This window comes from Xenopus tropicalis, chromosome 4, assembly GCF_000004195.4.
Source record: "Xenopus tropicalis strain Nigerian chromosome 4, UCB_Xtro_10.0, whole genome shotgun sequence".
Taxonomy (NCBI): Eukaryota; Metazoa; Chordata; class Amphibia; order Anura; family Pipidae; genus Xenopus; species Xenopus tropicalis.
In genome coordinates this window covers 75,865,920-75,889,462 of record NC_030680.2, presented here as the reverse complement: position 1 = coordinate 75,889,462, position 23,543 = coordinate 75,865,920, and the positions used below count along the sequence as shown (strand labels likewise).

Here is a 23,543-nt window from a genome sequence, read left to right as displayed (position 1 = left end):
TAAAAATGGCATCTGAACAGAAGTTTTTTAATGAAATTTGTGCAAATCCCTTGAAAATACTCAGTAAATCATCTCAGATATTGTTTAGAGATTTAGTAAATTGAGTCTAAATCTATTTTAAAATTAATAAATATCCAATAGATCCTTCGCAGATTCTAGCCTTTTTCAGAGAGTTGATAGATTGGTACATTGCTACCAGTAAATAAAAGAACAACAATTTTATATTTATACATTTCAACTCCATTTGTGTCATTTGTTCATGAGAAATAAAATGTAACACAAAGAGCAGGTTTAAGTGTTTTATTTAGATTTCCCAACAAATGAATGTACTTGTATCTCTCATCAGTTCAAGGAGGAGTATTTGTAATGATGGCTTTAATGCAACTAGAAGCATCAACCACCATAATGCACACACCAAAGAGTATTCCTATATATTGTATATGTATAACAGAATCACTGTGCACAGAGACAGGAGAAATATTTACCAGGATCCATTAAATTCCACCTTAAAAAAAGTTACAGAACACATTAAATGGTAACCACAGGTAAAGATGGGTTATGGAAGATTCCTAAATGTATTATGTATAGGTATTTATAGAAATATATATATAGTTTGGCAGAACACGCATATGACAAGTAAGGTTCTGGAAAGAGGTAGAGGGAGATACACTAAGATGAAGATGCAGGGGAGACAGGACACGGCTTTAAAACTTTTTCAAATGATGTAAAAAAGAGGTAACCCCTTGCCACAGACCTGTCTAGCATTGCTTAATCCTTTGCATGCTGGAGACAAGAAGTGCATTGCGTATATAAATAACTAGTCTGCTATAGGAATCTCATAGCATCACATAGCCTGTGCAGAGCATTGCTGAAAGCATAGACAATCCTCTACTGGTGTCACTGCTCACCTGTGTGCTGGAGCTTCTTTCACTGCTTTTACATTGCTGCCAAATAGCATATTTTGCCTTATTTCTCTCTCACGGTTTCTAGTTACAGACATCTATTAAGTATGTTTTGCTTGTGTCTTTATGGCCAGTCTAACTGAGATCAAATGTATTTCCTATAAAAAGACATGTACTGTAGGTCTTATTCTGTCCTATATTCCTGAAGGCCACTGCTACAGTCCTACAAATCCATGTCACTCTTCTATATACAATCATTTCCAGCAAACCTCAAGATCACTATTATCCAATCTTGAGAAGACTTGCAGACCATTACTTTATACAGCCTCCAGGAGAACTGCATACCCACACATAATGTACCGGCTGAAAACATAATAATAATGGAATTCTAAAGGCTTAGACTCTATGGAGTCATGAAAAGACTAAATATTTAAAGAATGTGTGCCATTTCTCTAGGTGATCTGTAGGTCCTTGTTAATGAATCTCATGGTGACTTGAGGATTACATACCCTTAATTCCCTGACTCTGTAATATTGTTATTTGTAGTTGACCACTTTTTATTGTTACATACTTTGAATGTTGGCTGATTCCGATCCCAGTACAACATAATAATATTGCTGTATACAACTGACTACAGGAAGAGACACTCACCACCTAATAACCTTAAAGCAGAAGACCTAACAAATCAGTATGATCCGCACAAAGGTTCCAGTTTATAAAATTACCAAAACATCTGCTTTATTTTCAATCCTGCTTTCATGTAATCATGGTCTCTGCTTACAACTTTACACTCTCAGCCATCAAAATGGAACCAAAGCTGGGTTTACGTGTTTGGAATACTGCATGGTCCGAACACCATGCAGTACATCAGCTAGAAAAAAAGCTTAACAACACCTATAATAGAAAGGAGATGTCAGATCTATTCCACGTATACCTTTATGTATCTTTGTCACTCAGATATGCAACTCAAGGCTTTTAGGTGCTAAACTGTAACCTACATCTCAACTCTGGCCCATAATGCACACATCTGTAGACCATCTCTTTACCACTTTAGATATGATTATATTCATATATTCAGTTCCTCAAGACATGCCAATTAGCAATCCTAGGCAATGGTTTCAAACCAGTGCTGATGGAAAACCATACAGACTTAAGGAAAACCTTTCTCAAAATAATTTGGAGGAAACCAAAATCTGTACCTGAATTGACATCTTGCCATTGCCTCATAATAAAGGTCTCCTAAAACCCCTCACTGCAGGATTTCCCTGAGGAATTGTTTAAACTGGTGCTCTGCGCTGTCACACCAAGAAGCAAATTTCATGATATCAATTTCTTGAGAAGACCTTGTCTTCCTCCTAAAGAAATAGAATTTATTATCTAAAATTTTTGTAAAGGCCTTTTTGTGAGGACCACTTAACTCTTTTTAACTTTGTGCAGAGCACCAAATAAATCCCATTGTATCAGACTCCTAATGCACTTTACTGTAATAAGATGCCTGGCTGACATTTAACCATATTTCTACCTCCTCTTATTCCCCTTTCTCATTTTGGGGTGCCTCTTACATCCAATCGCAGGAATAAGCCCTAAAAGCACTGGACCAGATGCAAGATGATGCGCTGTCATTCTGATTATAAGATCCCCAAGAAACGCCAGACGCTGTTTAAAGGGGGGAACAGGAAGCAAAACCAGTAAAGAAGGATAATGAATGGCGTAAATGGGGGATTAGAGGGTTAAAGGGCATTGGTACTCAGGAGTTCAGCAGGAAACCTCCATTGTGTGATTGATTTGGCCAATGCCATCACTGCTTTCAGACTGGGTGCAGGGTCGAGGACGGGCTCCATCCACAGAGCTAGCACTGGTGAGAGAAGCTGTGCGGGAGCGGGCAAGCCGGGTCATACTTGCTGAGGGCACTGGAGACAGAGAAAAAACATTTTTATTGCACTGTATAAGATCAGTATCCAGATATCCAAACAAAACCAATCCAGGTCATTTACCAAAATTCAAGACATTTGAAGTCATTCTCACCTCTCTCAAGTACCTATTGTGCTTAGTTAGCCCCAACCTCTACCATTTTGTAGGCAAAAACCTAACACTTTGGGCACTGAGGAGGAGTACTGAGCACCAGCAATACCTGCAACATTACAAAAGGACTAATGATTTTAACTGGGTTTTCCTTGAAGTGTTCCCCTTATGTTATAATTTCTGTTTAGAGAAAGTAGTCTCTCCCTTTCTTTTAAAGGAATCAGGGCTCAGATAACAGTATGTGGCTTCTCTATAGATGTCTAAATAAAGAAACTGGATGAAAATAAAAATTAATTAACAGCAATGTTTATTATCTAAAACCCTTGTGAGGCCTATCCATTGCATCACAAAAACACTAAAAAGAAAATGAAAAGGGAATATTTAATTGAATATTATAATTTTAATGACTTGTGGCTCTAAAACCATACCATAAAGAAAAGCAATATTGCTTTTATAATGTAGTCATTTATGAAATGAGAAGATGACTGGCAATCTAAGATTCAAAAGTTTTATATTGTATAATTATATTTTAATTTAAAGAGAAAATATGCCCCCTATTTTGACATGAGCTTTGTTTTACAGATTGAAACATGATAACTTGTATGTATAAACATTTTCCCCAACATCCCTGAGACATACAGTACAATGTAATGCAGCCCCTTTTTTATCTGTTGCATTTTGAAGTGATGGATTCTGGGATTTGAAGTCCCTCTGCTTTCCAGAGACTCTTTCCAGAGATGTATGTTGGTGTAAAAAAAAAATACATGTATTGTGTTTTCAGCAAGTTTATGCACCTTTTCTACATAAGCCCAGCTGAATAAACTCATGTCAGAAAGGGGGTTATATTTTCCTTTTAAAGACTTAAAGAGGAATAAAAGGCTTGGGGTAATATCTTAAAATTTGTTTTAAAGAATAACTTCTTCTGGTATATTTTTTAAACAGTTTTTGCACCATAAATACTCCAATTACACTGTCCACAAACTGCTTCTAGATTAAAATACTCTGTTCACCAATCAGGGCAGAGCATGCAGAGACTCAGCAGTGAGCATCTTTTCATAGGCCTTGTCTTGCTGTTGCATTTTAGAGTCCTACTGAATGTCCACTAGCTGACTCACACCTGATCTCAATTGGCTACCCTCACCATTACCCATAGCCCACCAGGTTTAGTGGATTGTGGATTTCACTGAATTCACAAATCAAACTGAAATTATTACTGAAAGCCTTATTGCTTTGTCTTTTTTTTACTCTTTTGTCTCCCAGTCATGGCAAAGGGATAGAAAATATGCAGTATACTGCATACAATATGCTAAATAGACTGAGGAATGTATTTTAAATGCAATATCTGTGTCAAAGTTGGTAAACTGAAGCAAAACAAAATCAGTTATGTTATTATGTTATATTATTAGCACAAATACTCAAGAAATAAAAACAAAAAACTTTATATTGAGAAAATATACTCCGCCACCCCCCCCTTTTTTACATGAACCCAGCTGAATGAGCTCACATCAAAATGGGGGTATATTCTCCCTTGAAAAGTTTATAATGGTGAGATTCACTAAGAAACTGAATAATGGTATAATGGCTTGACTGATATTTTTGTGCTTGGTGCTCATGCATAGTCTGTCATTGGATCTAGTATTGGATTTATTAAGAAAGAATTTCATTTCGTCTGACTTCTAATGATATGTTTTGCAAGCCCATGGCAGTTGGGAGGCCCAAGGCAATATACCTTTTGGGGTGTAATATTGATTCTTACTTATATAATAAAATCTGCAAATATTCACCATTTATTGCACAACTCACAGTAGCCTTTGGCCATTGGATGATGCTGGATGTTTTAGCCTGCATATTGAAAAGCTCTCATATATATATTGTGTTACTATTATAACCCCACCCCATAAAGAGAGAAATTTGTTTTACTGCCCTTAAAGACTAATCCACTGGTCTGTACCTTTGTTAGGTAATGGTAAGAATAATTAATAGTTAATGGTAAGAAAAATTAATTATATTCCCCACATACAGTCTTACCTGAACATTACAAAAGGACTAATGATTTTAACTGGGTTTTCCTTGAAGTGTCCCCCTTATGTTATAATTTCTGTTTAGAGAAAGTAGTCTCTCCCTTTCTTTTAAAGGAATAACATGCATTATTTATTTAATGCCCTGTAGTGTAAGAATTGGATAGGAGAAAAAGAAAGGAAATTATTTCCCTGACTAACTATAGTGTCTTGCTATAGACTTGACCTGGTTGGACCTGTTTGCAAGAAAAAGAGATGCCCAGCAAAAGCACTTAGGTTAGCTCTTTCTGTTTAGGCTAGGAAACAGAAAGATGAAGAATTTAAATATTTTCCTTGAAGAACAAAGAAAGCAAAGGGTGGGTCCAGCAGCCCAGGCTCAGCATTAAGAGTGGTGTACAAGAGGACAGAGGAGGACATGCAATGCTCAGTGGAAGGGAACACAGAGAGCATTCAACAAACAGCAGAGCAGGGGAACGAGGGAAAAGTGCATCAGGGTACCTGCTCCTGCACTTGCACTCTGTCTCCGATCCTTCAGGGAAGCAACTAGGGAGAGAGAGGAGTAGAGGAAAGAAACAAAAAGGGAGAACGTAGACAAAGACAGGAAAACAAAGGGAGTGTGAGAAAAAGAACACATACAGTATATGGCAAAGAGAGAGCAATAAAGAGAAGTGATAACAAGAGTGGAATACATTTGTAGAAATTAGTGTTCGGAGGGAGGAAGAAAGAGTTGTTTAGACAAGGATGGCAGAAAATGGGTATGTAATAAATAGTAAAAAAAAATGAAATGAAATATTAGCAAGGTAAAATGGGAGCATCCGTGATGACAAAAATATTTATGCAGAAAACACAAAAATAGAAAAGCAAATATTTAATAAATAAAACCCAGCAGACCAAAATTTAGAAATAAGACTTATAATTCACAAACAGAGCATGGAAAGAGAACATGATGCAGTTAATATAACAATACAGAGACATAAGTAATCAGCAAACAGATCAGGAGTTAAGCAATGGACAGGGGCATAAAAAAAAGAGAAGGGAGCAAAAATACACATATGTGAAACAAAACAATGGCAAAAGGCAAGAGAATAAATGGTAAGATTTGCCTCTTTGGTGGGGTTGCCAAACAAGCAAATTTTTCTCCAATGAAGGGCATACAAGTTCGAATGAGCCGAAGCGATCCTCAATTCAACAGAAAAATCAAGCTTGCCGAATGACATTGAGCCAATTTTTAGCCAGATATCAATTGGGGAGGCCTATCAGAGGGCCTCATACACGGGCAGATAAGCTGCTGAATTGGTTTGAAGGACCCAAATTGGCCTCTTAAATCTGCCCGTGTATGGCCACCTTAAGTGATATAAAGGGTGAGAGTGATGTAATAAAGCAAAATGTGAATACAAAAGAGTAGCAAGACCATAAAAGCAAACCCAAGGCAGAGATGCAGAAAAAAAGAAGGGTAGATAAGGGACAAGTAGAATAGCGAGAGAGAGAATACAGAGACAAAAAGTGATGGAAAGAAAAAAGACTCAATGAGGGACACAGAAGACAGTGAGAAAACATAGCAGGTTAAAGAACGGGGAAGAAGGACAGAGATGAATGAGGGAAGAGACAGAGAGGGTAGATGCAGCAAATATGTCCAGAATAAAGTTATAGACAGAGGCAGATGTGGACAGAAAAAAGAGAATGTTGTTTTTCCCAGAACACACAGCTAAAGTTTTAGACATCAAATACCATCATAAGGGACATTTTCAAACACAAACATACAGAAAGAGCAGATATGATCACAGGATGTCCAATGGAGACACTTATCATACATACATATAAGAGGGTAAAGGGTGTCTGAAATACTCCTCCACCATACTGCAAGATTGTTGTACATAAGCCAAGCATTTTATCCTGTATTTACCAGATATCTCTGCTGCTTTCTAGACAGTTTAATGCACATGCACTCAAAAATAAACAGTCATTCATACAGAAACACACATTTAAAGAATCAATACATACTCACTTGGAAAAAAAAAACTTTTCATGTACAAGAAAACTTTCAGAAATTTTGTATTTTACATCCAAAACTTAAGATTTGGCTCAATATGTTGGTTATCCTAAAATGAAACAATTAATTTGCGCACCATCATTGCAAACAAATAACTAGCATCTGACATACTGAAACATAGAAAGTCAGCCCTCGCGCCTCATACACACATTTACCATTCATCACACAAATCTGACATGCCTTAACACTAGTATTTGACTAGGCCAAATTCAGTTCCATAGAAATAAAATACACTTACTGTATCCCATGCCTTGTAGGAAATATTTAAATGCTTCTGTGAGTTTTCCAGGCTGTTTAGAGGACAACATTACACAAAACATTATATAAAACCAACGCTTCGCTGATCTTTATGTATAAGCCTCAATGACAAATTCTGACTGCAAACATACACACTTTACCCCCACGTCTGTCCAATGAATGGTCTAACAGGAAATATGGCCTGGTGCATTATAGGTTATCTTATAATAATAGTATAATTATTGTTAGTTATTTCAGGGATGTCCAACTTTTTTTACCAATGAGCTCAGATGTAGAAAGTGTTGGTGAGCCACACAAGCATAAAAAAAATTATTTGGGGATGCCGAATAATGGCTGTGACTGGCTATTTGGTAGCCCATGTGGACTGCTGCCCTGCAGGAGGCTCTGCTTGGAGTAAAACCGTGTCTCTCTGCTTCCAAAACTTATCTCCAAGCCAGAGATTTAAAAATAGACCACTGGGAGCAACATCAGAGGGGGAAGTGAACAACATGTTGGGGATCACTGGTCTATTTATCTCTATAAGTATCTCTATGCACAAGAAATGTAAAATATAGTTAAATTAAATTATACGAATAAGAGAGGAAGATTAAAAAAAAAAAAAAAAAATTGGTTGGTTGAAAATGTTAAATCCCCTACCCTCCAAATGGCACTAACCATAGGTGATAGTTTTCAGACACAAATTAGATTTCTCAAAGTTAAAAGCAACATTTTACACAATTTACCTGTGTCACCTGTGGAAGGCCACCAGAATCAGCCATCTGCAAAATAGGAGACAATTACAGATACCAGCAAGGGAAGGAAAGGAAATATAGCAATATCTCCCTCAAAACTGCAGCCTATATCCAAGAATCTGACCCTGGGTATCACAAATAAACTATATAGGGAGTACAACTAATCTAAATGCGAGGCTAAAGAAAGTACCCCCAATAAGTACTCTTACAATAGAATACACACAAGAGATAAAATATGGACTAAATGGAGTATTACTATGCAGTAAATTGGTCATTCAGGGCAGCCTGGACTGGCAATCTATAGATTTTGGCAATACTGTATGATGTCATAGACAGTCTCTGTTGGGACTGTGGAGGCTTTTGGGGCCTCTATGTACTTAAAATGCCATAAAAAATATTTAGGTTAACTTAGTTGCTTAAAAAGAAAGGAATCAGGATAATTACACTTACAAAACTTAAGGTAAAAATGGTTCAGTTCAGCAATGTATACAAGATACCTTTAGGAATGTTGTGTTTGTTGGGTCCAGCTTTGAGTTACATTCAACCTGTTAAATAAATTAAGATCATTTTATTCCTTTTACTGCATATGCATGTAAATTGTACAGTCACATTCACTGTGCCATGACTAGCTACAGAAAGTTCCATTATTAAGTGGCCCTCTTAGCAAAACACTAAACCCAACTAGCTTACTTTCTTTGTACATATATATTTTTATACAATCCCATATGGTAAGCTCAGAAAGAAGAGATGGAAAATGGCAGAAATACTGCATAGAAAGAGTTAGACATAACCCATCTTGTTCAGTGTAGACAAACTTTCTTTATAGTCTTCAAGTGAAATGCATTTATTTTTTGTCAACTTGTCATAAATTTATAACACAGTGGGGAATTGGACATTAAATTAATGACTAGAAGAATGTGACCCCTCCACTGTTCCTATCATTACTGAGTTTTGTCAGTAAATCTGATTAAGGACCTCCCTCCTTTGACACAGATGCAGGACATTTCAGGGGCTGTACCCACTGTGCACTGAACTATCAGACCTGGCCCTGGCTATCAGACCTCTTCCTGACTATCAGACCTGGCCCTGACTATCAGACCTCTCCCTGACTATCAGACCTGGCCCTGACTATCAGACCTCTCCCTGACTATCAGACCTGGCCCTGACTACCAGACCAGGCTATCAGACTTGGCCCTAGCTGCGCACACAGTATAAGTGCAGTTCAAGCCATTACACCATTCTTCAATAGAACACTAACCACACAGTCTTCAGCTGGAGCATTATCGCCAACAACCAACATCACTGGTGCCCTAAAAACATAAATGTACGAACAGTTAGCAATTCATGAGAATTTGAGAATTTTGTTCATTAACTAATAAAACCAAATAGAATAAAAGTTTGCTCTAATGCATGCCCAGGACCATTGTTTTCATTCAGCCTAACTTGGTCTATAGAATATCATTTAAATGCCTCAAAAAACGCATGGTGGGGAGGTCCTGTTTCAACTTTTTCATTACAATTGTCAATCCAGGGTACGCTGTTGCCTGAGGCAGTAGTCCAGATGCCACCCCCTTTCATGCATTGCTAGTGCAGAGGGCAGCTGGGAATACAAATCCAGCTTTTAACAAAAAAAGCTTTCTGCCACCCCTGGAACAGTAACAACCTGCCACACACTGCTGCCTAAAGTGAACAGCATATTTAGGTTTCCAACCAGAAACAGCACAGTTTTCCAGCATAAATATGCATTAACTATAGAGAAAACAGGCCCTGTGACTGCTAGACACTCAGAAGCTATAGAGGGCCCAGAGGGACCCAGGCTGATAAGCAATTTTAATGTATGTGTCTGAAAAATGACTTATTCCCAAGTTAATGTGAGGCACATAAAATTCCATTTACACAACTGGCAAAATTTAAAAGAAAATTAGCATTTTCATATTTTTTAGGAATTGTGTTCATTACCATGCACATTATATAGTAAATTATGTAACTCCTATTGTAAAATATAAGGATATTTTAAAGTGCATTTATGCATTTTATATGCTTTTATATAGGTCATAGAACGCCACAACTAATATCCTCATATTTTTCCACAGGGGTTACATTATTATTATATATTGTTTATAATAATACTCAAGTTCCAGTGAATCATGTGACAGAAATTACACCACTGAGCACCAATGACTGATGATGTCTCTAAGCACCATTTGTAAGGATAACATTTACAGGCTATTCATCCATGTTGCGTATTATATAGTAACAACATTCATGTTCAGATTGCACACACAGCAAATTAATAAAGCTCTGCATTTAATAACAGCTCCAAAGTATAAAATAAATTATATATTCACAAAGCTGCAAGTTCCCATGTTCCTTTCTGTGTGAAAGCTCTGGTGCAATGTACAGAACTGTGTGCTCAACAGTTTCGCTGGAAATTATTCCAAATTAATTTAAAAGCACACACATTTTAAAGTTAATAAAATAGGATGGAACTAAGTAAAAAATAATGCAGAATGAAGAATCATTAAAGTGTGTTTCTAATTTTTATACACAGATCCTATTGTTGGTATTCTGGACGTGGATGTGAACTAGGCACCTATTTATCAAGGAGTAAAGTTAGATATCCCTACAGTCCTCCAGAGTGATATTCCACCTTTCTCTGGGGTTTCAAAAGGCATATTTATCACAGGGTCTCACTTTTACCCATATAAATATGATAAATAGGTCTTTAAGAAACCCACTGAAATGAATAGAAAGTGGTGGAATTTCACTTTGGCAGACTGTGTTGAGCTCTAATTTCACTTATTCATAAATATGTACCTTAACAGGTCCCAAGTATAGTCTAAACTCAGATGCAAGAAGCGAGAAAGCCTTTGTCTAATATAGTTTGAAATGTGAAAGTAATTGTCTGGTTGCTATATAATATTTTGGATTGTGTCTATCCATGTTACAATAGCTCATATATATATATATATATATATATATATATATATATATATATATATATATATATATATATGTATATTTCTTTTTTATGTTTTTTTGTTACAAACAAGTGTTCTCACCTCAAAGTCTTAGCATTTGGAACAGTTCCAGGACGACTCATTTCCAGATCTCTTCGACTGAAACAGATAATAACAGATAATAAGGATGTGTTACGGACCCACATTACAATGTAATTACATACAGGTCATAAAAAGCCAAAAGCAATGATGAATATGGCTGATTAATGAGTAGAAAGCAATGTCATTATTATGTTAAGTGTTGGTGGTTTCAGTGTTGCAACATCAAAGCAATTGACAGAGCAGTAAAGTGGAAATGATCAGAACAGTGATTTATAAATAGAATATTAAAGGACAGGAAGTAAAGAGGTGAGCTGTTCCAGTATATTTAGAAATGGTGCCATTGTACAAAAGTTATCAGAGTTGTCAGTGATTCTTCTTGATTGAAAGCAAAATAGTTGTTAGCACAGTCAGTGGTAGTTGTTAATAGCTATCTAGATAAATCAGGGAGAAGTGAGGGTCTGAGCTGGGGTTACCTGTTGTACATGTTCCAGAATAGTTGCAAATTGCTCTGGTTCACACAGCTGCTGATCTGCTGCCGGTAGTTCTGCACAAGTTCTGTGTTATTCATCAACTCCTCCTGGATTTTGGGACAGGAAGTGCATTTATTAAAGCATGATGGTAGTATTATAGCATCTAATAGGCAATTATGTTAGTAAAAAACACAGTATTCTTAGGGTTAGGGACTAATTACTTAAGAAAGCATTACTAAATCCTTACAGCTCATACATTCCTGATAAATCCTGCTTGCAATAGGAGTCCTATGGATATATTGTTGCACCTGTCCTAATTTATCCTATATGGATATAGGCTGTAAAATTTAAGCATACACACATGATCAGAAGGACCTCATGATGCAGACTGCTCATCTGCTGTTTCTTTGCTTCTCTTCTAGCCTATCTAACTTCACTTATGGCAAATAAATACATATTAAGTATTGGTACCACCTTAGAAGTAAAAAATTTTGAAATACGGAGGTTTCATTCTCTTAGGTCACATGTAAGCTCTATATCAAATGATGTCAAAATGTGGGCGCCTATGCTAATTTATGGAAAGGAATATGGTGCAGATTTGTAGGAATGGGCTTTGAGTTAAGAACTCCATCATCTTCTATAAAGCTGGTATTCTTGTGCCATGGCATGGGCAACACCAGCAAGACTAGATGCTCAGTGTGAAACCTGTCCTTAGTGATCTGTGGGCTTAGTACATGTGCTTAGGAAATAGAGATCAGTGTGCTTTGCACGGTGATGAGAACAATTTTGCACGCATTTTAAGCACCACCATGAATCTGTTATAGCCATTCCCAGCAGACATTCTGTAGTTATACTAAGAGGGATAGGGTACCTGGCTGAATAGATGAGACAGCACAGTTTCTGGCAGGGAGCTGGTGAGCCCAGAGAGCTGCATAAAGAAAGAAAAACACGATGTTTGCAATGCTAATAGAATCCATTATCTCCATCACTTACAGCAGCAGTTATAATCATATTCCTGTCTAACACACAACTTCCCAAAATTCCCCATTTATTTCAGATTTAGATTGTAAGCTCCACAAGGTATGTACCTCCTTCCTTTTTTCTCTTTGACACTTAGCACTCAGTCCTTAATTCAACTGTACTTTGTATTTTTTAGCATTTATTATTGTAATAACCACCTGTTGGTTCTATTAATTTATTAATAAAAAGATACAAATGAAATATACATACTGCCTTCAGTCCTTAATGAAGTTGTTCAAAACCTACTAGTAAGATTTGCGTTGTCCTAAATATGCTGGGCACTATGCATAATTGGCCATACAAGATATATCTGTAACATTATTATGAGTTAAAAGAGGCCCTGACCAAATGTTGGGCCCCAAAGTGGGACCAAGGCCAAAAGTCCACGTTTTCTTCTTTACGTCTCTAAACAAATGATGTCACTTCACTTATTAATTTAAATGTCAGTTGTGTTGCCATGCCTTATACATTCTGTTCTTTGTGGGTCTCACTATGCCATATTCCTAGTGTTTCCTTGTTGCAGTCTGCCCCATATTCCTATAATGTGCACAATGTCCCTTCTAACAAATTAGCTAGCTTACCTTGGAGGCTGCCCAGTCAATCCACCCTTTTCCGTTTGGATCAATGTTAACCAGAACCATGCCTTCCACTAACTCTGGGAAAATCAGCTGTTGGCCAATAAAAAGGAGACATTAAAACCATCAAAAATAAACCATAATATGCAAAAGGTACTAATAAATTAACATTTCTTTTATTTCATTATTTTTGTAATTATTATAATTTGATTTAGCAAACATTTGTGTAACCAGGGACCATTTCTGCAAAATATCTTGTCTTACTAAGCAAAGATTACAGTTTTACTTGTAGCAAGAGGATGTGGGGTGGGTGGGTAGGAAATTCTGGGCTTTATGTAACAATTTTATGTAATTCAAATCTACAATTTGTTCATACAGTAACACTAATGGGAGGTAACATTTGAAGTACATTTGATGAATATCAATCACATGCCGAGGGATACTGATTTCAATATTTCAGTAGTGTCATTCCCCAGACCCAATACCCTGTTGTGGGCACATTTTTTACATAAATTGCTATATTTTCAGAGGTTCCTATTATGCAATGCCTATGAACACCTATAGCAAAAAAAAAAAAAAAAATCAGAGACATCTGGACTGCATATGGCAAAAACTTAAAAATGTTTAATAAATGTACATGGGAACGTTGCTTAGAATTCCAATTTCTTTTTTCTACTCATGCAGGATGCACAGTAACCCACCAACTATATTAAAGCACACACAGACTTACAGCAAATTTTGCAAGGACATAGGCTCCTGCTCCAACACCAATGCCAATTATACTTTGAAATCTGCAAAAGAGAGAGTAAGTAATTAAGTAACAATTTATTTTAGCAGAACAGAAAGGAATGTAGGGATAAAAGGGATAGTAAGCTACTTGCTACAGTTCAACATTCTCCTTTCAAACCTGATGTAAGTATATATGTTCTAAAAAGAGCACCTGTTTATTTACCTTACATTAAAAAGTATCAAAATAAAGCCTATGTTAAATCCGTGCTTATTTGCTCAGTGCTTAGCTTGGGTTATTTATTTGCTGTAGTAACCTAAGGGCTCTGACACACGGGGAGATTAGTCACCCACAACAAATCTCCCTTGTCGCGGGCGACTAATCTCCCCGAAATGCCATCCCACCGGCGAGAGGAAACCTCCGCAATTTAGATTCTCGCCGGTGGGATGGCATTTCGGGGAAATTAGTCGCCCGCAACAAGGGAGATTTGTTGCAGGCCACTAATCTCCCCGTGTGCCAGAGCCCTAAAGCAACTAACCAAACATTGGCTTTTATACTGATCTCTGTGCTGATTAATACTGCCATCTGGTGGGTTGATGTTAGTTACAACACTGGAGTAGTTTAAACCTATTGTTTTTGTCTATCTATGCACTTGTAAGCTCGCAAGGACCAAACATGAAGAAGATGCAGTTTCCTTGTTTGCCCTGTTTAGCTCAAGAAATAACAAAAACCACAGATTCTGATTCACAGTATATTCAGCACAAGCTCTATTCATTGAACTCACAATGAACAAGGGGGTACACTACCGCTTTAATAAATTAGTCTGCCTCTTCATTTTGGCAGTTCATAATAAAATCTGCCATATTGCATACCAGTGGCAAATTATAAGTTACATAGCCTCGCAACAATATCCTTTAATACCAAATCCAGCCACCTAAAGTTTGCACAAGATGATCTGTTGCACACATATTTATTAAAATTCAAGTTAGTAGAGAGCCCCATCAGGCACTGTACACTACAGACTGCTTTACGGTCATTTTAAAAGTGCAGGGCACAATGCAAAGTATGAACAAATGGGTGCAAACCACCCTGTTTCTTGCACACATGCTATTTTATAACATGGGTGATAAATTGTACTAGTAAAGTTACCAAGAAAAACTAATTGGAATTTAGGGTTAATTTATGACCACAAGCACAGTCTAAATTAAATTAATTTCAGTTAGTTGTGTAAAAAATCCAATTAATCCCATCAACCTGTGTGCTAGCAGTTTCAAGCCAAGCAGTAGCTCCAGGGTTCCCACAGCAACCTGTTTCAATCTCTGAGGCATGGTTGCACCAAAAGTATGTTGAACACACGTCACACAACATCATCTAGTGACCCACTCCATTTTAGAGATATAATTAGGTATGCTCATGTCAGTAGCTGATATCTAACAGTATTTGGATTCTGTCCCATTCACCTGACTTACCCAAAGTGCTGCATGACACTGGGTAGCATGGCTGCCAGTTGTTCCATTGTGGGATATTGGTACCTAAGGAAAGGCAGATAGTTATTGCCAGAGGACTGTACTTAATACAATAAAACAACAGGTTATGTAATTTTCTTTACTTACCCCTGAGGGAACTGTGATGCCCCCACCTGCTGCCCCGGGGCATCCACATGGCATACCACAAAGTGCTTAGTTATCTCCTGCATATCCTCATAGTTAAAGAAGGTGTTGAAACAAAGCTTGTCTGGAAAAAAAGACAATGAGTGCAACTTAACTGAGACTCATCAATTAATTGGGCAGTAGGGGTGTAACAGTAATAGCAAGTGAAGTGAGTTCTCATTGTGCTCCTTGACATTACATAGCAGTAAGGAGGGCAAAACCAATCAGGGGTTAGGTCCCTAAGAAGATTTTTTTGGAAATCAGCAATTTCAAGTAGAGGCCAGTATAAGACATGCAGCAGTTATGACACAAAATAAGGGTTAAATATTTAAAGCAGTAATTGAACCATAAGTACCAGCACTTCTGACTGCTTTGGTATTTGTGTTATATTGTATAGCAAATGTCTCTCCTGCCCTGCACTATGGTCTGTGCTGAATAATATGCAGTTTATCTTTCTTGGCACTGAACTGTTTTAAGCAATGAACACCAATATATAATGTAATGTAATAATGCATTGTATTTCTAGTATTTCTTTCCAGTGGTAAATAGTATGCCAGTTTTATATGCTGACCCTGAGTTTCTGACTTTGGTAAATAATATACAAAGTATCCTGCCTGACCCAAAGCTGCTGCCTGCATTAAATATTAGGTGGGAATTCTTTCTATGCCTAAAATCAAATCAATAATTTCTGTTTAGCTTTCAGCAAAAAGTATAATTTGCCTTATTCCTGAGGTGATTGTGTATCTGATATCCTTCCTGGGCCTTTACTGCTATATTCAGGTATACAAAGTATATATTCAGGCAGTAAGTTATCTTTAAAACCTCTGAAATGTGTTTTATTAATACATGCAAACATAGATGTAAAAATAAATACTTGTTCTGTATCTTTAAAGAAAAACTCGTTTTCTTAAGTGTGCAATACAATGTCCTTTTATGCTTATGCTATGGATATATATATATATATATATATATATATATATACAGATAGGTGATGACAGACAGATAGATAGATAGATAGATAGGATATAGTCCAAAGTAAAAAAATATATATATATATATTCCAAAGAGCTGCTGCACTTCTTCACTGGTGCTACCAAAAACATAAATATTAATATAAATAATTAAATACTGATGCAGACCAAAAAAATCCATTTTAAATATCCTTTATTTCTTTATTGAATCAGGATCAATAAAACATTTATAATGCAAAGTTCACCGTGCGCATCAGCATTTTATCTATCAACCATTTATCTATCTATATATCTATCTAAATCTGTTCCTTAATATTTTTATCAAACCAAATGTCCAAATATACTTGAATGTTGCTAATAGTATTTTAAGTACTAAGCCATACCTTTAAAGCAAACATTGAGTAAATATAGAACACTCAGAATGTTTTTAACTCATATTTAAGAACAGCTAAATTAATTAATTTTATGAATACTGTGAATACCCAATTTGTGAATTCTGAGAAAACCGTTGGGCATCTCCAGAGAGCATCAAGTACTATTTCATCAGGGACATACTATTCAATACTATACTTGTCCCCAACCCAAAGATAATGTGCCATTCCTAGACCTCCCCAATATGTGCTCAGTGCAAGAAACAGAACCTCTCTATCAAGTGATTTGTATTAGGAACATCCTTTACAATTTCCCTAGTAGAAAAATAAATTCCTGCTGGGCTCTGCCATTTCAGGGAGATGTATCATTTGAAAGTTATAGAAGGTGAAAAGATATGATGAAGGGCTATCTTGTCCTGGCAGGTCCTGTAAAAATATCCCTTTTGCCACTTTAGAGGCAACCCCAGGTATGAATGCACATAATTGAACAACATTTGTTTGGTTTAGTTAAAGCATACATTCTACTTACGGTTCAGCCCCACATCGTGGTAGGTAAGAATCGCAGGCCGATTGCCCTTTGGAGTCCCTCGAATAACCACATGTAGCATTCCATATGGGGTTTCAATGTCATGTTCCTAAGAAATGTAAAGAGAGCAAAGGTGTGAGGCTGTGCAGTAGAGATACAGTAGGGTTTGTCAGTGTAGAACTGCACATATGTACAGTATAAGAAGAGCACTGCACAGTAGTCTGTAGCTCTCTGAGTCTACCACTATGCCAACATTGCTATTAATGACATAAATTTGAATCTTTAGATCTCACATGTGGTAACTTTTTTCATTTTTGATGGAATGCAGAGGAGCACCGCTTGTTCTGCACCCTGAAGTACTAATTTGGTCCCCTACATACAGGTTATAGTGGCAGCAGGAGGGAGTCCATAGCATACAATATTTTTGTTTAGACACTTTGTACTTATACCACTTTGTGTAGTTTAATAAAAAGCAGAAACCCATAGGCTGAAGGCCCCACATTGCAACATTAAATTGTACATATGTACTGAATATCTTCTCTTCTTCCTGCGTTGTAGGCATAACTTTATTCTTTTGTGTTCAAAATGAAAAAATAGATGCAAATAGCCAAAATTGCCATGTTTCTTATCCATTAGGCTCCTTTCCTCTCCTGGGTTGCACCAGACACAACTTGCTGCACTCTCTGATTGGAGAGGTATGCACTACAACATACTAGTGGGGCAGCACATAGGTGGTATATGGGCATATCCTTAGGTCCCCTTCCTTACTCATTCTTATTAATTCACAATATAGGAGACCAGGGGATGGAATTCTATATCTAATTCCAAATATGAGCTGGTGTTAAGTAAAGGGTCTCGCTCCTGGTATTGGATTTTCAGTCCAGTGCAAATCAGAGAGTACATTTTACACACTAACCAGACTTGCGTATAAACATAGCACATTGGCATGGCTGCCTTGCAGGGTTCAAATTTGATCAAAGCACTATCTGAGCAGAGTTTATATGGGTGTGCTCCTTTTTCCCTACAATACTGGATTCTAACTTACTGGTATAAGGACATAGCGTATATGTTGCGGATTCAATAATTATTGCTCTGAGAGAAGTGAGTTCTGATCTGGTATATGGTTACAGAGTGGGAGTAGAACATGATGGCGGCTGTTGTACAATGACAATCTTATTCACCATCTTTTAAACATAGATCAAGCAAAGATACAGACTTACAGTGCTGTCTACTCATTTTCTTTTAATGTCATCCTGAATGATTTAACAATTCCGCTTCAACCTCTTATAATTCACACATGTATGTATCTGTAATGCCATCTTCTCTCTTGGCTTTATTGCTAAGATGACAAATCTGCATTGTAGGAAACAGATTCTGAGCACGTATCCTGGTTCCCTAACTGGCAGGCTGGTTTTGTGTCCTTTTCAAGGTTACTGATACAGAAAGGGGGAGAACACAGACACAACTATCAGAAGTGCTGGATTGTCTTTTTTTGTAATGATCCAAACCAAGCATGGAACCTCACCCGCCTACATGGTGAGTGAGGCCCAAGACCTTCTGGACAGCACATGTCCTGTTATTGATTTGGACATGAGGTCATAACTTCAATCTTTTTCACACAAAGAATTGGCAGTGTACCAGTGATTTGTCTAATGATTTGAGCATTACTTTCTAACCCTCCAAGCTATAGGCCAGTCTACTTCCCAAAGTTGATGAATTGTCTTAGATTGGGACCAACAAGCTAGTATTAGTCAGTATTATATTATTACTGTCTATATTAAAATTAATTGTAAGCCAGAACCATTTGTCTGATGTGGTAAGTACAGTTAAAAGAGAACTATTTGCTGCAAAGACACTAGTTTCCTGGTATATAGTACAGGAACGGGATCTTTTATATGAAGCACAATATCGCAGACATAAATTCGCAGCGACAACATCATCAAAATGCGAATTTTCGCTGCGGCTAGAGAATACTTGCAAGTTTTTGCCAGCATGTACTTTTCTCTAGCGGCACTATCTTTCAGCGATAATTCACTAGCTTATGTGCGTATGTGAGCTAGTGTTAATTGAAATCAGTGCCTATATACAGGAATGATATGTGTATTTATCAATGATGTTGCATAACTTGGTGAATGTGCCCAATTATTTTTTTAAATGTCAATGGAACCAAAAGGAAGACTAACTGCAGTAAGAACAAAGTCAGACGCAGAAAAAAAATATTATTGTTACAGTTAAACAACAACATTAACAAGCTATTTCTAACAAATTGCAACACATTGGTTGACATTTCTGAGCACATTAATACCTGGACATACAGTATACACATGTTAATGACTTTAATTAACCATAAACAATTAACAGGTTAAGGGAATATTATTTAATTGCAATCATTTGATCATTTCATTTAAAAAACAAATCTTTGTGGTAGGCTGCCAGTCGGCATGTGTGAAATGCACAGTCAGTAACCATACAGGAGTTAAAATAGGAGGAAAATAGGTTTTAATTCTATGTTATAGAATAGCCAGTTCTTAGCAACCATTCACTTGGTCTTCATTTTTAATCTTTTTTTTCAATAATATGCTAAAGTGAAATATCTGTTTAAGAACAAGTACAAGGTAATGTTTTGTTATTCTCTCAGAATATCACTACATCATAATAAAAGTGAATTTAAAGACAAATAACCCCTTTAACTAAGAAAGCATAAATTAGTATTGTGGCAATACAATGCTATTGGGTTAATTTAATTATAAATGTTTTTAGTAGACTTAAAGGACCAAAAACACAGAGGAATTAAAGTATTTTAAATGAATTAAATTATATATATATATATATGTATATATATGTAGTGCTGCCCTGTGGCAATAAACTGGGGTATTTGCTTCAGAAACACTGCTATAGTTTATATAAATAAGCTGCTGTGTAGCCAAGCCACAGGAGCAGTCATTGAAGCTGGAAAAGAAGAGAAAAGGCACAGATTACTAAGCAGATGCTAAGTGCTGTAGCATACAATGGCGTTTTACAGAGTTTATCTGTTATCTGCTATGTAACCTGTGCACTATTTTAGTGTTAATGGCTGCCCTATAGCAACTCAGCAGCTTATTTATATAAACTATAGTAGTCTTTCTAAAATAAACACACAGCTTTTACCAGTGCAGGGCAGCAGTACATTATATATTTAATTACTTTAAAACACTTTCTTTTTTTAGTGCTACTGTACCTTTATTGTATGGTGATCAAAATTACAGAAAACCCCTTATCTGGAAACCCCAGGTTCCAAGCATTCTGGATAGAATAGATCCCATACCTGCCACTCATATCCCAATATCCACAGTTACATCAGTAACATTACTTTATCAGAAATGATATTTCATGCACATTAATATAAAAGTATTGTTTATGTGTGTAGATAGACACATAGACAGAGATAGACAGATAGGTGGATAGATAGATAGATAGATAGATACATAGATAGATAGATAGATAGATAGATAGATAGATACAATGATACATAGATGATATATATATGCAATACCAATGTGAGGAAATGTGCCTTACCGGCACGGCGGGGACGCCCGCCGCGCTACCATCGGCGGGGACGCCCGCCGCGCCGTCTGTTCCCTGTGCCTGCCCCTTCATAGTGTGCGCGCGCGCGCACTTCCGTATACCTAAAGGCGCAGGCGCGCTGACGAATGACGTCATGACGCATGACGCATGACGTCAGCGCGCAATGGCGCCAAATTTGAAATATTTAAAGGGCCTTTCTATTGTTACTCATTGCCCGTGATAGGATTTGATTCCTGGTGCCTTTTGAGCCTTGTGTATTTTGTTCCTGTATCCTGCTTGTTGCCTTCCTGTGTTTTGACCCGGCTTGCTCCTGACTATCCTGATTTTCCATATCTGACCTCGGCTTGTACTTCGACTACGTTTTCGTCTCATCCTGCTGTATCGATTATTCCGGTTTGACCCTTGCCTGTCTGACTATCCTTGACTGCTGCCCGCCCCGACCTAGCCTGCCTGACGACGTCCTTGTTTACCCCTATTTGTACCGTGATCTTCGGCCTAACTGACGTTATCTACAGTCGTGCCCCTTTGCTTGCCAGAACTCCTGCCTCGTTCCCCTCGTTAAGTCCAGGTGGCATCTGAGTAGCTGAGGGCTCCTCCCGAAGCCAAAGGCGGTCACAACACTGGTGAAGCCGAGCCGAGACAAGGGAACTTGGCATCTGTTCTGGTTTAGGGTGCCGACCGTGACAACCAAAAGGTAGACCCACCCAAACCCACACTCTACTTTGTAAAATTAAACTGTCTGACCCGCAGGTATTGCATATACCCACACATTACTAGATAATTTCTTATATATGTCACTTTTGTTAACTTTTTGCTCAAATTCACTTTACATTTCAGTTCCAACAGAGAACTGCAGTGAAAAGCCACAGCCCTACCCTTAATTGTTGGGGCAGTGCAAATTTCCATTCTTCTGCAAGCTGCTATTTAGCCCCAACACTGCAGTCCATGATTTTAAATATAGGGTCATGTAAAAATGATGTGTCTTTTTGCATTGCATTAGAACCACTTAGCTGTCACTAGGTGCAGTTAATATAGCGTTAGCAATATATAGCTCTTTATGATGAAGTCTCTCATCAAACTCACCCTTATTGGTTCGGCACAATGGGACCATGAAAGGTACTTGGAAATCAATGACCAATGACACCAGACTGATGTGTGAAGGTCACACTGACAGATAACCCCAACATTTGCAATAATCTAATATAATCCAACACATGGTCCCTCAAGTATACTTGTAATGCTTGCTTTCGAAATATAACCAGGAGTTTAAATTTTTTTGGCCAATAATACATTTAATAAAGATATTTAAAACCATGTCTTTCCTGCTGAAAGCACAACACCTTCTCTTAGCTGAACCATACAGTGATTTTGTTATAACATCTGATGTATATGCAAGGGTGTTTATTAATTTCCCCTATAACAGCAATCTGCCTAATATTAACCATATGACAAAGCACCCATAGGCTTATTCCTTCTCTAAGACAGTCCTGCAGAGCTTTCCAGAACTATATGGGTCAGTAACCTTCAGAGCTCTTCTTAACCCTGCTGTGACAGGGGGCTGCAGAGCATGCATTAACCCTGCTGTGACAGGGGGCTGCAGAGCATGCATTAACCCTGCTGTGACAGGGAGCCGAAAATGCAGAGCAATCATTACATCTGCTGTAGCAGGTAGCACTGCACAATCTTTAATTCTTCCCTCCCTTGGCTGAATCCTGAATACCACTCTTTAACCCCTCAATAAAGCCAGATACAGAGCCCTGGTGGTCACATTTTATTTATTGCTTTTTAAAGAAGTACAATGAAACGTGGTTAAAATACTTGCCTAAGGCCCCCTTTATCAGAAATAAGGGTATGTCTGATTTTCAACTAAACCAAACCTCCAGGCTGTTACAGGCAGCTGCAGACCTTCACTTTTTCATGTCTAGATGAAGATATGCTAAGAATTTATATAGTTTATTCACATTACCATCATTTAGAGTGAATGTGTGAGTAATGATACCATTATGTACACACATTATTCCATACTGACATCTCCTCTCTTTCTGAGCAGTGACATTGTGAATGGTCTATGACCTTGGGAACATTCTTCACGTCCCTAAAATGCTGTAAGCTACAACACAATGCAGTCATTTAAAGGTGGAGAGGTACGGTGGGATTAACATTCCTGTGTAGAGATTAGAGGAACTTTCACCACCATTCCCTTGTTAATGTTACTACTCCATGCCCTTAATGTGGTAGAAGAAAAGCAGTGTTAGCAGGATCCATTCCCAGTCAAACCTCTCAGAGCCCTTCTGTAACTGATCCTTATTGCTATGTATACCATGACAGTAGGAGCTCATACAGGCACACAAATATACTGTCCTTGCAAATTTAGCAAACAGGTTTTGTTTCACTGACTATAAAGGAACCCAGGCCTTAATCTGTCACTCACCCCATCCCAGCACTCCGGCATCGCTGGTAGTAGTATGTGTCAAGTTATGTCCTTTAAATCTCACTGGCTCAGGTTTTATGGCAGGCAGGAACGCACAGGCAGAAGTAGAAGGATGGAGTGATGGGAAGAGAGAGCAACATTCAGTTTTGCTGTGCAGAGCCACAGGCTTTATAAAGCAAACCCACCCCGCCTCTTG

At 37.5% G+C, this 23,543-nt stretch overlaps 1 protein-coding gene across 7 annotated transcripts in view; it reads right to left on the bottom strand.

Annotated features, from left to right (window-relative positions):
* Window positions 1-285: 285 nt before the first annotated feature.
* Window positions 286-23,543, bottom strand: part of ndrg4 (NDRG family member 4) — a 44,845-nt gene continuing 21,587 nt past the window's right edge. For 3 of the 7 annotated variants that reach the window (XM_012960850.2, NM_001006703.1, XM_012960847.2), the window contains 14 exon segments: window positions 17,356-17,461; window positions 15,449-15,569; window positions 15,305-15,367; window positions 13,839-13,899; window positions 13,115-13,201; window positions 12,385-12,441; window positions 11,517-11,620; window positions 11,044-11,100; window positions 9,240-9,291; window positions 8,479-8,526; window positions 7,973-8,008; window positions 7,231-7,282; window positions 5,441-5,485; window positions 286-2,812 (listed from right to left, as the gene is read on the bottom strand). In XM_012960850.2, coding sequence (XP_012816304.1) covers window positions 2,658-2,812; window positions 5,441-5,485; window positions 7,231-7,282; window positions 7,973-8,008; window positions 8,479-8,526; window positions 9,240-9,291; window positions 11,044-11,100; window positions 11,517-11,620; window positions 12,385-12,441; window positions 13,115-13,201; window positions 13,839-13,899; window positions 15,305-15,367; window positions 15,449-15,569; window positions 17,356-17,461 — 1,044 coding nt within the window. In that variant the 3' untranslated portion in view covers window positions 286-2,657. 7 annotated transcript variants of the gene reach the window in all.